The sequence below is a fragment of the Thermobia domestica genome, chromosome 15, assembly GCF_964235325.1.
Source record: "Thermobia domestica chromosome 15, izTheDome1.hap1.1, whole genome shotgun sequence".
In the NCBI taxonomy this organism is placed as follows: domain Eukaryota; kingdom Metazoa; phylum Arthropoda; class Insecta; order Zygentoma; family Lepismatidae; genus Thermobia; species Thermobia domestica.
The window spans coordinates 4455287-4473131 of NC_137468.1; the positions used below are offsets into that span (position 1 = coordinate 4455287).

At 35.5% G+C, this 17845-nt stretch overlaps 1 protein-coding gene across 3 annotated transcripts in view; it reads left to right on the forward strand.

The window, feature by feature from the left end:
• Nucleotides 1-16349, forward strand: part of LOC145672041 (uncharacterized) — a 204219-nt gene extending 187870 nt beyond the window's left edge. For all 3 annotated transcript variants that reach the window (XM_081741253.1, XM_081741252.1, XM_081741251.1), the window contains 2 exons: nucleotides 7791-7849; nucleotides 16081-16349. In XM_081741253.1, coding sequence (XP_081597379.1) covers nucleotides 7791-7832 — 42 coding nt within the window. In that variant the 3' untranslated portion in view covers nucleotides 7833-7849; nucleotides 16081-16349. The remainder of the gene's footprint in view (nucleotides 1-7790; nucleotides 7850-16080) is intronic.
• Nucleotides 16350-17845: the final 1496 nt, after the last annotated feature.

A 17845-nucleotide genomic window follows, 5' to 3' on the forward strand; every position in this document is an offset into this window, starting at 1 on the left:
GTACTATATATTGTGACTATTTACGGCACAGCTATGAATGGGGGCTTGTGATTGATTCAGGGAAATACTGGCTTCTAATTGGCTGAGAGACAGCCTCCTGATTGGCTCTTGTTGTGACTACGAGAAATTGTTCTCTCCAAAGTCTGTTTTTGTCCTTGAAAATTGCCGACCAGATTCGTCATCCCTCAGCCAATCACAAGCCCCCATTCATTGCTTCGTCCCTAAATAGACAATATATATACATGATCACTTCTCCCTCTCCCCTTCGGAGGTAAAACAGACATGATTTGAGTTGACATGACTGCGGCCTGTTCATTACAATCCCTGAAGATGAATGCAATGTCTGCATTCGAATCGTTGGATGTCAATATCTTCACATGACTGATAGCCCCAGAAGACTTACTAGAAACTATATATATATGCCCACATAGCTTAGGTCTCTTCATTACAATCGTTGAAGACGAATGCAATGTCTGAATCCGAAACGTCGAATGTCAATACTTTCACCTGACTGACAGACCAAGAAGACTTACTGAAAACTATATTTATATGCCCACATAGCTTAGGTCTCTTCATTAAAATCGTTGAAGATGAATGCAAAGTCTGCATTCGAAACGTCGAATGTCAATACTTTCACTTGACTGACAGACCGAGAAGACTTACTGAAAACTATATTTATATGCCCACATAGCTTAGGTCTCTTCATCACAATTCCTGTATATGAATGCGTTGTCTGCATTCGAATCGTCGGATGTCAATACCTTCACCTGACTGACAGACCGAGAAGACTTCCTGAAAACTATATCTATAAGCCCACATAGCTTAGGTCTCTTCATCACAATCGTTGAAGATGAGTGCGATGTCTGCATCCGAAACGTCGAATATCAATACATTCACCTGACTGACAGACCGAGAAGACTTACTGAAAAATATATTTATATGCCCACATAGCTTAGGTCTCTTCATTACAATCGCTGAAAATGAATGCGATGTCTGCATTCGAATCGTCGGATATCAATACCTTCACCTGACTGACAGACCGAGAAGACTTACTGAAAACTATATCTATATGCCCACATATCTTAGGTCTCTTCATTACAATCGTTGAAGATGAATGCAATCTCTGCATTCGAAACGTCGAATGTCAATACCTTCACCTGAGTGTAAACCGAGAAGACTTGCTGAAAACCAAATCTATATGCCCACATAGCTTAGGTATCTTCATCACAATTCCTGAAGATGAATGCGATGTCTGCATTCGAAACGTCGAATGTCAATACCTTCATCTGACTGACAGACCGAGAAGACTTACTGAAAACTATATTTATATGCCCACATAGCTTAAGTCTCTTCATTACAATCGTTGAAGATGAATGCAATGTCTGCATTCGAAACGTCGAATGTCAATACATTCACCTGACTGACAGACCGAGAAGACTTACTGAAAACTATATTTATATGCCCACATAGCTTATGTCTCTTCATTACAATCGTTGAAGATGAATGCAATGTCTGCATTCGAAACGTCGAATGTCAGTACCTTCACCTGAGTGACAAACCGAGAAGACTTGCTGAAAACCAAATCTATATGCCCACATAGCTTAGGTATCTTCATCACAATTCCTGAAGATGAATGCGATGTCTGCATTCGAAACGTCGAATGTCAATACCTTCATCTGACTGACAGACCGAGAAGACTTACTGAAAACTATATTTATATGCCCACATAGCTTAAGTCTCTTCATTACAATCGTTGAAGATGAATGCAATGTCTGCATTCGAAACGTCGAATGTCAATACATTCACCTGACTGACAGACCGAGAAGACTTACTGAAAACTATATTTATATGCCCACATAGCTTAGGTCTCTTCATTACAATAGTTGAAGATGAATGCGATGTCTGCATTCGAAACGTCGAATGTCAATACTTTCACCTGACTGACAGACCGAGAAGACTTACTGAAAACTATATTTATATTCCCACATAGCTTAGGTCTCTTCATTACAATCGTTGAAGATGAATGCAATGTCTGCATTCGAAACGTCGAATGTCAATACTCTCACCTGACTGACAGACCGAGAAGACTTACTGAAAACTATATATATATGCCCACGTAGCTTAGGTCTCTTCATTACAATCGTTGGAGATGAATGCAATGTCTGCATTCGAAACGTCGAATGTCAATACTCTCACCTGACTGACAGACCGAGAAGACTTACTGAAAACTATATATATATGCCCACGTAGCTTAGGTCTCTTCATTACAATCGTTGAAGATGAATGCGATGTCTGCATTAGAAACGTCGAATGTCAATACTTTCACCTGACTGACAGACCGAGAAGACTTACTGAAAACTATATTTATATTCCCACATAGCTTAGGTCTCTTCATTACAATCGTTGAAGATGAATGCAATGTCTGCATTCGAAACGTCGAATGTCAATACTCTCACCTGACTGACAGACCGAGAAGACTTACTGAAAACTTTATTTATATGCCCACATGACTTAGGTCTTTTCATTAATTCGTTGAAGATGAAAGCAATTTCTGCATTCGAAACGTCGAATGTCAATACATTCACCTGACTGACAGACCGAGAAGACTTGCTGAAAACTATATCTATATGCCCACATAGCTTAGGTATCTTCATCACAATTCCTGAAGATGAATGCAATATCTGCATTCGAAACGTCGAATGCCAATATCTTCACCTGACTGACAGACTGACAAGACTTACTGAAAACTATATATATATATATGCCCACATAGCTTAGGTCTCTTCATCACAATTCCTGAAGATGAATGCGATGTCTGCATTCGAAACGTCGAATGTCAATATCTCCACCTGACTGACAGACCGAGAAGACTTACTGAAAACTATATCTATATGCCCACACAGCTTAGGTATCTTCATCACAATTCCTGAAGATGAATGTGATGTCTGCATTCGAAACGTCGAATGTCAATACTTTCGCCTGACTGACAGACCGAGAAGACTTACTGAAAATTATATTTATATGCTCACATAGCTTAGGTCTCTTCATTACAATCGTTGAAGATGAATGCAATTTCTGCATTCGAAACGTCGAATGTCAATACATTCACCTGACTGACAGACCGAGAAGACTTACTGAAAATTATATTTATATGCCCACATAGCTTAGGTCTCTTCATCACAATTCCTGAAGGTGAATGCGATGTCTGCATTTGAAAGGTCGGATGTCAATACTTTCACCTGACTGACAGACCGAGAAGACTTACTGAAAACTATGTTTAATGCCCACATAGCTTAGGTCTCTTCATTACAATCGTTGAAGATGAATGCGATATCTGCATTCGAAACGTCGAATGTCAATACTTTCACCTGACTGACAGACCGAGAAGACTTACTGAAAACTATATTTAATGCCCACATAGCTTAGGTCTCTTCATTACAATCGTTGAAGATGAATGCGATGTCTGCATTCGAAAGGTCGAATGTCAATACTTTCACCTGACTGACAGACCGAGAAGACTTACTGAAAACTATATTTAATGCCCACATAGCTTAGGTCTCTCCATTACAATCGTTGAAGATGAATGCGATGTCTGCATCCGAAACGTCGAATATCAATACTTTCACCTGACTGACAGACCGAGAAGACTTACTGAAAACTATATTTAATGCCCACATAGCTTAGATCTCTTCATTAAGATCGTTGAAGATGAATGCGATTTCTGCATTCGAAAGGTCGAATGTCAATACTTTCACCTGACTGACAGACCGAGAAGACTTACTGAAAACTATATCTATATGCCCACATAGCTTAGGTATCTTCATCACAATTCCTGAAGATGAATGCGATGTCTGCATTCGAAACGTCGAATGTCAATACTTTCACCTGACTGACAGACCGAGAAGACTTACTCAAAACTATATCTATATGCCCACATAGCTTAGGTATCTTCATCACAATTCCTGAAGATGAATGCGATGTCTGCATTCGAAACGTCGAATGTCAAAACTTTCACCTGACTGACAGACCGAGAAGACTTACTCAAAACTATATTTATATTACCACATAGCTTAGGTCTCTTCATTACAATCGTTGAAGATGAATGCAATGTCTGCATTCGAAACGTCGAATGTCAATACATTCACCTGACTGACAGACCGAGAAGACGTACTGAAAACTGTATTTATATGCCCACATAGCTTAGGTCTCTTCATTACAATCGTTGAAGATGAATGCAATGTCTGCATTCGAAACGTCGAATGTCAATACTTTCTCCTGACTGACAGACCGAGAAGACTTACTGAAGACTATATTTATATTCCCACATAGTTTAGGTCTTTTCATTACAATCGTTGAAGATGAATGCAATGTCTGCATTCGAAACGTCGAATGTCAATACTTTCACCTGACTGACTGACCGAGAAGACTTACTGAAAATTATATTTATATTCCCACATAGCTTAGGTCTTTTCATTACAATCGTTGAAGATGAATGCAATGTCTGCATTCGAAACGTCGAATGTCAATACTTTCACCTGACTGACAGACCGAGAAGACTTACTGAAAATTATATTTATATGCCCACATAGCTTAGGTCTCTTCATTACAATCGTTGAAGATGAATGCAATGTCTGCATTCGAAACGTCGAATGTCAATACTTTCACCTGACTGACAGACCGAGAAGACTTACTGAAAATTATATTTATATGCCCGCATAGCTTAGGTCTCTTCATTACAATCGTTGAAGATGAATGCAATATCTGCATTCGAAACGTCGAATGTCAATACATTCACCTGACTGACAGACCGAGAAGACTTATTGAAAACTATATTTATATGCCCACATAGCTTAGGTCTCTTCATTACAATCGTTGAAGATGAATGCAATTTCTGCATTCGAAACGTCGAATGTGAATACCTTCACCTTACTGACAAACCGAGAAGACTTACTGAAAACTATATGTATATGCCCACATAGCTTAGGTCTCTTCATCACAATGCCTGAAGATGAATGCGATGTCTGCATTCGAATCGTCGGATGTCAATACCTTCACCTGACTGACAGACCGAGAAGACTTACTGAAAACTATATGTATATGCCCACATAGCTTAGGTCTCTTCATTACAATCGTTGAAGATGAATGCAATGTCTGCATTCGAAACGTCGAATGTCAATACATTCACCTGACTGACAGACCGAGAAGACTTACTGAAAACTATATTTATATGCCCACATAGCTTAGGTCTCTTCATTACAATCGTTGAAGATGAATGCAATTTCTGCATTCGAAACGTCGAATGTGAATACCTTCACCTTACTGACAAACCGAGAAGACTTACTGAAAACTATATGTATATGCCCACATAGCTTAGGTCTCTTCATCACAATGCCTGAAGATGAATGCGGTGTCTGCATTCGAATCGTCGGATGTCAATACCTTCACCTGGCTGATATCCCGAGAAGATTTACTAAAATCACGTCGCCAGAAAGAAATGCAATTCTTCCTTCTATTATTTTTGTTAAGAATGTTGATGCCAATACTTAAGGAATTCCCTATCTTTTTCCGACTGTTGAATAACACCTGTTCAATGCTACATAGATGTAGTGTCTTGTACTCCTGGTGAACCCCAAAACTTAAGATCCCTGCCAAGTAAAACAAAAAAATCTACATGGTAACGATTTAATTACATTAAGCTGTATTGTTCAGTTATTTTAAAGTAGAAATTGATTAATCTAAATATGCACGTACTTCAGTGTTTATTAAAACAAGGACAGTATCTATTTTAGATTTGAATATTAATTTTGAAGTAACAATATTGGCTGGTAATCAGACTAAATGAAAATCTGAAGAACTGGAGCTAAGAACAATTTTAATCTTTATTGTACAGCCGTTTAAAAAGCTCATACAGAACTAATTTTTTTGTTTTTCTTTGTTTCTTTTTGTTTGTTTATTTGTTTGTTTTTACGCGAGAATGGTTGAAGTTATCGGTATAACGCAAACGTATGTTTCCTGAACGTCAAAAGTGACCTGGCATCCAGTTGCAGAGTATGTGACCATGACTTGTGTGTGTAAGGGCAGGTTGCAAGGGTAGGAATCTGTTATATAGATTTAATTTGACTTGAGAATTAACACGTCAATACACGCCCCTAAATTGTAATATGAGGGCACGCTATGACGGCAACTTGCTCACGCAAGTTTTGATAGTTAATTTCAGTATTTGTACATTTTTATTGAGAGTGAAAATTTTATTCTATGAAATTTTGGCTTCTTAGCTTATTATAAACACGTTCAGTACCAAAAAATATTAACCTAAATATTTTGAAAAATGTTTGTTATGTTTTCACAGTTTTTGAATTTTCTATTACTACACGAGAACACCCCACGTTAGCATATTGCTGCACTCTTTGATTTACAGAGTAACGCCAGAACACGCGCTGTGATCAAATTGCCGCATTAGCTATTTGGGCTATAAGAAATTTTCTCCGTCATATTGACACACGTTTTATTATTACAAATAGAAAATAATGTACAAAACATCATTGATGTACTAGAGCAATGATGTTATGAAACTAGTCCAGTGAAATTTAGAACGTATATTTACCTGCCACCTTCTCCCTCCTCATCGTTTCCAGCTGGTCCTTGGCCACGCTTGGTGCAGTTTGTACATGATTGTTTTATGTTCCTTGCATCTTCGGATATCAAGAAGTCTTTTCTTGAGCCTTGTTGAATTCATTATCTCCCATGTTGTTGGCTTTCCAAATAACAAATGAATTTATTCCACCAACATTCAATTCAAAGAAAAACATGGTTAGTGGCCAGCGATTTGATACACTCGATACGCTATACTCTTCTTGCATTGCGTCACTGGCATCTACACCACATTTGCTTTTGTTGTAGAAGGTAGTTGATGGTTTGCATGCATCACCTATACTTTCACCAATTTCATCGTCCTCGTGCCATGTGGAAAGTAATACAATATACTTGTTTTTTGCAGCTTTGAACGATACTAGTGTCACCTGTTGTTCTACTCTTCAAACAATATTAACCGGCATAATCGTGGGACGTAAAGCTCAAAAATTCCATTTCATTTCATTTCTTCAAACAATACGTTTAAAGAATGAGCAAACGGCCTTTAAAATACAACACTTAACACCAGAACACGCCCGTTAGCAGCCTACTCACACAACAATCTCTACGTGGTTACACGCGCCGTTAGCAATTTGCTCACGGTGACCAATACACACCCTTCCACTCCCGAACCAGGCGCGTGACTGGCAAAACCGGTCAGGATCAGGTGGTGGTGGGGTGCGTAGGGGATAGCTCGGCCCCACCGCCCCTATTGTCTTAGAATAAGAAAAGTGCAGGTGTTTTTGCAAAACTGCTGCAATTTGCCGCGGGTGCGTGTAACGACGAGTTAAGGAGCAAGTCAACGTAGTTAGGACTCAGATTTGCAGCATCAGGGCAATGTCATCTAATCTTCAAGTTATATCCTACAATTTAGTGTGAGAAAAAAAGTGTAAGTAAAAATCACCATATAAACAATAGTCTTCAAGTTTAATTTTTTTAAAACATATTTTTCTGACACATAAATATACAATAACAAAAATAAAATTAATAAAATTTTAAAATATAATTAAAACTTGTTTTTCAAAATTATGTTACAATTAAATATTTTATACACATAATAATTTTATTATATAATAATTTTAATAAATAAAAAAAACTTCACACTATTAAGCTTTTCGTTTAATCCGTGTTATTCTAACAGCATATTCTTTCTATTGCAGCAAAAAGAAATGGAGAAGAAAGGGAAGAAGCTTTTTTTCTAAATAACGTACAGATAGAGGTGAGTTGATGACCATGTCAAAGGATGGAATTATACACTTTAATTACAATAAAATCAAGTAACTTCAGAGTTTGATAACTATTGTCATTGATTAATGTAGACAGTCTTCAAGTTTTATATACTGCCTTCTTAATCAGCATAGACAATAAGACCAACAGTAAAAAATGGTAGGGTAACTACAGGCCAACTTGCTTCTAGGTTGCAATTGACCACTTCAAGCTACATACCTCAATAACATTGCTATTGGTAGGTCAAAACTAAAGGATAAATAATAACAACGTGTGAATAATTGGCCAATATTCACTTTAGAATACATGAACTAACGTATTTTAAAACTTTATTTTTGAAACTACTAATTCCGAATTCTGCCGCCATTAGTGTAACTATAGAATCTACTGGCAATGCTGTTGGAATTATAGATATTTCATAAGAAAGTGGTGATGGCCAATATTCACTTTAAAATACGTTGGAATAAAGTATTTTACAACTTTATTTTTGGAACTACTAATTCAGAACCGTGCCTTTATTAGTTTGAGTATAGAATCTACTGACAATGCTGTTAGAGTTATAGATATTTCATAAGAAAGTGCTGATGGCCAATATTCACTTTAAAATACGTTGGGATAACGTATTTTACAACTTTATGTTTGGAACTACTAATTCAGAACCCTGCCTTTATTAGTTTGAGTATAGAATCTACTGACAATGCTGTTAGAGTTATAGATATTTCATAAGAAAGTGCTGATGGCCAATATTCACTTTAAAATACGTTGGAATAACGTATTTTACAACTTTATTTTTGGAACTACTAATTCAGAACCGTGCCTTTATTAGTTTGAGTATAGAATCTACTGACATTGCTGTTAGAGTTATAGATATTTCATAAGAAAGTGCTGATGGCCAATATTCACTTTAAAATACGTTGGAATAACGTATTTTACAACTTTATTTTTGGAACTACTAATTCAGAACCGTGCCTTTATTAGTTTGAGTATAGAATCTACTGACAATGCTGTTAGAGTTATAGATATTTCATAAGAAAGTGCTAATGGCCAATATTCACTTTAAAATACGTTGGAATAACGTATTTTACAACTTTATTTTTGGAACTACTAATTCAGAACCGTGCCTTTATTAGTTTGAGTATAGAATCTACTGACAATGCTGTTAGAGTTATAGATATTTCATAAGAAAGTGCTAATGGCCAATATTCACTTTAAAATACGTTGGAATAACGTATTTTACAACTTTATTTTTGGAACTACTAATTCAGAACCGTGCCTTTATTAGTTTGAGTATAGAATCTACTGACAATGCTGTTAGAGTTATAGATATTTCATAAGAAAGTGCTAATGGCCAATATTCACTTTAAAATACGTTGGAATAACGTATTTTACAACTTTATTTTTGGAACTACTAATTCAGAACCGTGCCTTTATTAGTTTGAGTATAGAATCTACTGACAATGCTGTTAGAGTTATAGATATTTCATAAGAAAGTGCTGATGGCCAATATTCACTTTAAAATACGTCGGGATAACGTATTTTACAACTTTATTTTTGGAACTACTAACTCAAAAACTTGTTCGCTTAACCTTTAGCTTATGCTTAGAATCTACAGAGAGTGCTGTTTCGGCTCTAGATGTTTCATAAGTCTATTTTCGGTTACATGTCACACTTTGATGTCATTGTTAATTTATTTCTGCTTTCGATGTGTATAGCTACGCAATAAAGAATTCTCTCCTTTAAAGCATATGTACGAGAGAGGAAATATATTCCCAACTTTCTTGGCGTGATTTAACTCCATCGAGAAACAAGCTGCTCTCAAATGGGATCTGCAACCAGACGGCTCTCCAAGCAAACGCAGTGTTTGATGAAAATCAACCTTGTTTTCAATACTAAGCTTAGTGCTTTCAGGTAGAGGGAGGAAAATAGTTCTTTAATTTATTTTTGATGAACAAAGGAAAACAAACGAAATTCATTTGGATTTAATTACAACTGTCTTATTATAATAAATTTACATATGAAAATATCTGTATTTCACCCCGAAGTGTTTGAGCGCTATCCCTCCAAATTTACCATTCCCCCCTCTAAGAAATACATAGCAGACTATTTCACTTAGTAGCCTGTCTCCTCTTTTATAAACAAAATCAGTCTATGTTCGCTTGCACCTCCCGCTTGGATTTTTGTCCTTTTTATCTAAAGAGTGCTTCGTTTGTTAAATTGAAAGTTCCACGATCATGCACTGAGGCTAAGGAAGAAGAAACTGGTAGTAATGAATGAAATGGTGGAATGAATAGAGCGGGAGAGGACGAGGAAAGCAAAAGCAACCCACAAGATATTTGTCCGTTACCAATTCTAATTGCGTGAGATACAATAAGAGCAAGTATACTACGCACCAGAGGTGAGTTCTCCACCACTGAATAGCAACCCTAAAATAAAATGCATTTCTTGCTATGACAATTACCTATTTTTAATTGCTATTAATATCAAGTTCCTCACAGTTAGCGTTCTCAAAGGAAGCATTATGCTACAATTCAAGTTAGATTGTATCATTTTCGATGGGAAATTATGCCTCACGGAAAAGATCTCATGGGCACATATAAAGCCGTAAAATTCGCCTGTGGGCACTCCTGTTCTACCCATAATTAAGTTTTATCAGTGCCCGAGACGTGAACAGTAAAAAATTATTTTGGAAATATAGCTAGGCTTTCTTCCAGGAAACTTTGTTCTCAGTAAAAATTGAAAATTTGAGGAGGATACAATCAGATACTATTCGCTAAAGAACGTTCACTGCATAAAGATGGCATTTAATCACAATTTCAGTTACATTACTTTCTTAGGAGGGGGGGTAGGTTGGCCATCTCCAGGAGGGCCCTCATCTGATCAAAGGATCGTATCAACTAGGTCTCTTTCTTCACAGATTCGGTTAAACATGATTCCATAAAATTGCAATTGCCGGCATGAGTATCCTCTAGTAAACCAGGTAAGAATTCAAGCCAAAGCGCTTCAAACGAAATTTCTTCTTCTTCCAAGATTTCTTGCAATGATGTACTTGGAAAGTATAGCTCCTGTGCTGCAGGACATGTAGACTTTTTCGCATTGTTAAAAATGTCGTAGTGAGTCTCCACTGATTTCTCTTTGTTATGAGTGTCTTAGGACGTCCAGATTTGGGAAAACTTGATACTAAACCTCTTTCATCAAACTCGTTTCTTATGCGATAAAGGATCACATGTGTCAATAAGGTAATATTAAATGCTTTTATTCATGCCTTCCATACCCTCTCCATATTTTCAATTTTCCAATATTGCTTCAAATGCTATTTGTTTTGTTCCTCTCTTAAGTTCTTGTCATCATTTACAACACCTGTAAAGAACAAATTGAATTTAACAACACAAAGTGTTCTAATAAATTACTTTATACTTACTTGTGAGACATTTCTCCTGCATCATCTACAATACTTGTAAAAAAAATAATAAAAAGTAAAAAGTGTTGTACTAATGATTTTTTTATACCTACGTTTGGATAACTTGCCATATAGTTGTTACATCTATATAATATTGTTTTAATTCAATTTACCGAATAATGGTATCCATATTTTATCCAAATTTTATGAGTCAGGATTTATTTTAGGACTTTTTCATTTGTGTTCTCTTGTTTAGACGGCCCTAATATAGTGTCTTTTTTTTTTCATTCCTAATGTGTTCATTGATTCTGGCTTTAACGTTGCGATCTATAATGTGAAAGTGGCTCATTATATGGGCAGACTGTTATGTACCTATATATAATATAATATCTTGTGTAACAAATTAGAGATTTTCTTCGCTATTTGATTAAGGAGGATAAAGTCATTATAATATTGTATCCATGGGTATGGAATGAATGATCTAAGTTACTAGTTATTTTGGATGGAATGGAACTTAGTCCAAATTTTTGAGTGATTCTGAGTGACTATAGTGTTTCTGTAAGCATAAGATGTGCGTGTGCTGTAAGAGTTATATTTATATGTTGTATAGCACATGCCTGAAAATCTGTCATCAAATGATTAGCCATCTTTAGCATTAACTTTTCCAAACTCCCTGATAACTATGGTACAAGATGATAACTGTAAGGAATGTAATGCAAATGTTCCCATCGGGATTCCAGAATCTTATAAAGAGTGTAGTTGTATGCGCTTATGAACAATGAATTGACGCATATATAGTATTTGTGAGACACATGATTCCCAATTATTGTCCCTAATTTTGCCGATTCTCAATGACGTTGATGTGTTCATGGTTATAAAACTCATCAAACGTAGGTAATTTCGTTTCCGGCCACAGAGAACAGTTTTCACTTTGGTCTATTAAAGTGGTAATAAACTACTGCCTGGATTCTTGCACTACTTGCAAATTGAGCACTGCAGCCCCACAAAATTTAAGGGTGTTAATTTAGGATTTTCATCTACATAGGTTAAATAAAAAATAAAATCTCACCAAATAACGTGTTTAAATGAATACAATAATATATTGCTGATAATGTGTTCGATGAATTTACTAAATATTGCTGATAATGTATTTGATGAAGGCAATGATATATTGCCGATAATATGTTTGATGAAGGCAATTATATATTTCCAATAATATGTTTGATGAAGGCAATGATATATTGCCAGTAATGTGTTTGATGAAGGCAATAATATTTTGCCATGAATGTGTTTGATGAAGGCAATGATATATTGCTGATAATATGGTTGTTGAAGGCAATGGCATTTTGCCGATAATTTGTTTGATGAAGGCAGTGATATATTGCCGATAATGTGTTTGATGGTTAATATTTTTGATGAAGGCAATGATATATTTCTGATAATGTCTTTGATGAAGGCAATTATATATTTCCAATATGTTTGATGAAAGCAATGATATATTGTCGGTAATGTGTTTGATGAAGGCAATAATATGTTGCCAGTAATGTGTTTGATAAAGACAATGATATATTGCCGATACTAAACACAGGTTAATACTAATGTTTCCTTTGGTCTGATATTATTTCTTATTTCTGGTAAACGTAGATCCTAAGCTAAAATAGAATGTATTCAGGTTTTATGTATTAGAAAATTGATTGAATGATCTAGTTTCAGAACTAGTGATATTTCTATTATCTTATAGTTATCTCCGTTTCTTAGTAGTTATCATCTTTGTCAGTCTCTCTTAGTAAACAGTTATCTCTGTTTCTTGTAGTCATCTCCTTCTCTCTACTTCTGTCTCTTAGAAGAAAATATACAGAGTGTTTCAAAACAACACCGACCACGTTCGGGAGGTGATATAGACCAACCTGGGTGTAAAACTCCGTCATTTTTTAGTTATATGTTGTCGAAAGCATGAAAAATGAAATTTAAAGGTCCATAGCTCCTATATTATGGGACCCACTGTAGTCGGGTTAAGACTTCACTTAGGAACTAGTATGTGTGCTATCCAAAAGTATATGCTTCAGAATCATACGATACTCACGCAACAATTTTTATACAGGGAGTTCAGCCATTGGCATATAATATGAAATACTCAGCAACTACCTCTATTAAAATTGTTGCAGAAATACCGGAGGATTTTGCAACATGGATGTTTGGATAGGGCACATCTATTTCCTAAGTGAAGTCTTGACCTGACTAGAGTAGGTTCCATAATATTGGAGCTATAGACATTTAAAGTTCATATTTTCGTGTTTTCGGCAGCCGTAAATCCGAAATGACGGATTTCTGCACCCAGGTTGGTCTATACTTTTTGTCTTATCTTGGTGTCAGGAATCACCTCCCAAACATTGTCGGTGTTGGTTTGAAACACCCTGTATAATGATATTTTACTTCGATTGTTCATCCGTGATGTGTTCAGAAATATATTCCTTACATTCAACCCAATTGTCAATACATTTCGAGCTTTGACATTATTTTTTATTACGTCACACCTAACAATGTGTTTCTTTCAGACAAAAATCAGCATGTGACATGATTATTGGTATTATTATGCATGTAATACTACATTCATTTATATATATATATATATAAATCAAGTATAGTACAAGTATGTATTTTTCTTAGCAAAAGAGTAAGTAAAGATAAAAACAGTAATAAGTATATTAATGTGCAACTTCATTCCCATCCGAACATGAAGTTGGCCTTTTCTGGGCGCCATGAGCATAATTTATTGTAGTATCATTTGGAGATGGGTATCAGGATTTATGTATTTATTGGTGTATCTATCTGGTCAGACATACAGAAGAAGGTGCACTGAGCATGGCATGTAATTTGTATGATGAAATGAAATGCATATAGTTTTCTAACCTTCGGTTCTTCTAGTAGATATATTTCAACTTGTTCTTAAACATAAGAAACTTCCTTACTGGTCATATGGGTTATGGATAGTTAGCAATGAAGCCATCGAGACTAAGACGCACCCGCGAACATATCTATTGTTAGCTCTCGTCTTTTATTATACTGTATTGATACTACTTGCCTTTTCTGACAGTTCGGTGCACGCATGCGCTGGTCAATGCTGTGTTGCCAGCTTTTGCGTCAGGTATTGAAACACGAAATTATTCACTGCAAGTAAATCTCAGTTCTATAAAATTAAATGACGCAAAAGAGAACTGCAAAGAATGCTCTCAATAAGCAGCAGGTCCACTACTCAAGTTGACATTCGATTAAAACAATTTGCATTTGTTTATATTAAAATTTGCAACGTTCGGGAAAGGTGAGATCATGGTGGAAAGACTACAAGGTGGATGCAATGCAGTGCTACATTCTTGTCGCTCTGGCGCATGACGTGATCTTGGTCGCAGACGTGGCCAACGAGAGGCAGATGAACTTTCAACAAGCGCTTGCTCGCTGGTTCTCACACGCAAACTTCTCTTGTATTTGTGGTTATCTTCAACGAAGTGAAAATTTTAGTACAAACAGTAATTATATAAACGTAATGTAATCAATGCTTAAGCTAAGTGAATTCAAAGGAAGATATTTACAATAGCAAAAGCATGTTGGAAAGACTACACCAGTCATTCTTAACTTTGTAATTCTAGAGGGAACCCCTAAATATGTATGTATAATTATCCAAACTTATCATTAAAATGAACAAAAATTTCAAAATCTGAGTGTATAAATGTCCCGACAATGTTGCCCTGACATGGTAGGTGGATACTTTATTCTCTTGATCTAATACATTGTTATATATCTTTGTAACCGTTAATCGTTATTGCGAACATTATATTCGTTAGTTAATTTGAAGTGTAAGGTCCCGTTTCAGCACCGAGGCTACAGGGAATGCATACCTCCAGAATGAAATGGGATCTGAATTATATTAACGCGTTCAATGATCTCTATATGCGTAACTCGAGGGAGGTAATGCTCCCTAAAACATCGTGCCTCCCTTCTCGAGTTACATGCCTGCCTCTGTGGGAAAAATTTTGTCTCAATATCAGAAATGATCACCTCTGCCGCTCCCCCTCCTTCATGATTTCGAATCCGGGTCTTACCTCGAAGTCCGTCTTTTTAAATCGTACTATTGGATTTTTGTATGCAGAATCAACACAATCCACTGTATATACTACTATTACATGCCATTAATACTAAACAGAAACTACATAATGAAATCGTGTTTATGGCATTTCATTTAACATTGCATTTATTTATTATTTTTATGTAAAACTTACCATATTTTAGGTTTATTTTGTCCTGTTACCTGCAAGCTAAAATCCATTTCTGGAGACATTTCCCCTGTTCTTGAGGAAATCTAAAGTATTTTATATTAGTTCCTTTACTTTTTCTGTAGTAATTTGTACAGCCGTACGCTGCACAGCTAGGCATTCTCGATATCACTTAACAGAATAAAGTAACAAAGAATTTCCACTTGTCACTTCCAGACGCGACTTTTCTCGTTGTCCCTTGCAACCCAGCCACGACAGCGCTTCAGACGACATGCGCATGCAACCACCTTGTAGTCTTTCCACCATGGGTGAGGTGTTTGCCATTGAAGATCGAGAGAAATGAGCCACTATAATTGGCATAGAAACAGTTCTTCTTGCCTGATTGTTATGACCACGTGCAGGAAGGAAAAAAAACAAAGGAAAGCAACTGTCAGAAGCGACAAGTTGTATCTAATGGACTGTAGCGATTTATTTTTTAAAACAGACCTTGTATTTCTCCCTTTCAACATAGCCTTAAATATTACTAACTTTGGCTCTATTTTTCTCTTTTTTATTCAGGTGAGCTCTACGTACGACGAAGAAGATGTTCTGGGTCTTTTTAGATATTGCTTTTACCAGCATTGGAGGGGTTTGCGATATGAAGCTCAAGAAAACACAATATTTCTAACAAGATTTATTTCTTTTTATTTTTGGAAATGGGCTCTGATATATCGTGATAAAAATTCTTATGAATATGATATGACACTCGTAGGAAAAGAGATATATATATGTATATATATTTATATGACTTTTTTTAGATATTCTTTATCCAGTCAAATAAATATTAAAAACTATATTTGAAAACTTTCTTATTTCTTATCTCAATATATTGTGTTAATTCTATTAAGTATAGTGTTTGGTTCCTCAGTCTTTTTATTTTAACAAAAGAGACACTGACCAAAGCTTAAAACCCACTTTATTTTAAATTATAATTTGTAACTGTTTCGGATATCTAGCATATCCTTCTTCAGACACTATCGAAAATAAATGAAAATACAGACATATATATATAAATATTGTTATGACAAAGTTTAAATTATTTAACCGTCATATATATAGTCATTATTATGAAAACTATATTTATTTTTTTATATATTTATATATATAACTTTATTTTTATATATATAGCATAACAATATATATATATGTATATATACATATATATATAATAAACAAAATAGCATAATAATATTTATATATATGTCTGTATTTTCATTTATTTTCGATAGTGTCTGAAGAAGGATATGCTAGATATCCGAAACAGTTACAAATTATAATTTAAAATAAAGTGGGTTTTAAGCTTTGGTCAGTGTCTCTTGTTAAAATAATCAATCCAAAGCCATGAATAGTCTTACTATCCTCAGTCTTGTATGATTATTTTATGAGAAACGAATGTAAAACAAAAAAAAATCTGAATGTTGACTTTATTAAAATGTTCTAAGCACACGCAGACAAATAGCACTGAAGTTTAGAAATCTAAAGAGGTCCTTATACTATCAGTTTAACTAAAGGAAAACCTGATCGTGACGTCAGAACTGAAGGAAAACTGTGCGAACTGAACTAATTCGTTCAGTTCAGTCGTTTTTGTTTTTTTTTTTCGTTTATTTGGACTGAAGAAATGTTATTTTGGATTAAACAAATGAACCGTCTTTTGCTACGACAACTGTGCTATTAAGTGGAGGAAACACACATTTGTCTCAGCTCAGGTACTGTAATCATGGCTGCTAATAAAAGTGAGGTATTGTTAGCTTTTATTGACGCCTATAGTGCTCATCCCGAACTTGGGGACATGCAACATGTGCATTAAACTAATAGGTATAAGAGAGAAAATGCGTATGTGTTACAAAATTAAAAGAGTTGAGACATCGGGCGATACGCCATGCTGTTATTTAAAAAAATAACCTACTGTAGGCATTTAGGAAGGAACTGTGGAAAGTGAAAGAATCAAAGAAATCGGGGACTGGAGGTGAGGAAGTGTACATTCCAAAACTTTGGTATTTCAAGGAATTTAGAAATGCACTCCACAGAATATCTCATGAAATTGAAGCAACTAAACTTAAGGACTGAACTCAATTAACTGAAGGTACTTCACACACTATCAGTTCAGTTCATCGTATTATCGGTTGAGTCAGATTTAGCTCAGTTTGACTGATCAGTTAAAACTGATAGTGTATGGGCCCTATAACAGTTCACTTCATCGTACGATCGGTTAAGTTAGTTTCTCTCTCCGTTGGAGTGATCAGTTAAAACTGATAGTGTATGGGCCCTATTATTTAGCTTACTT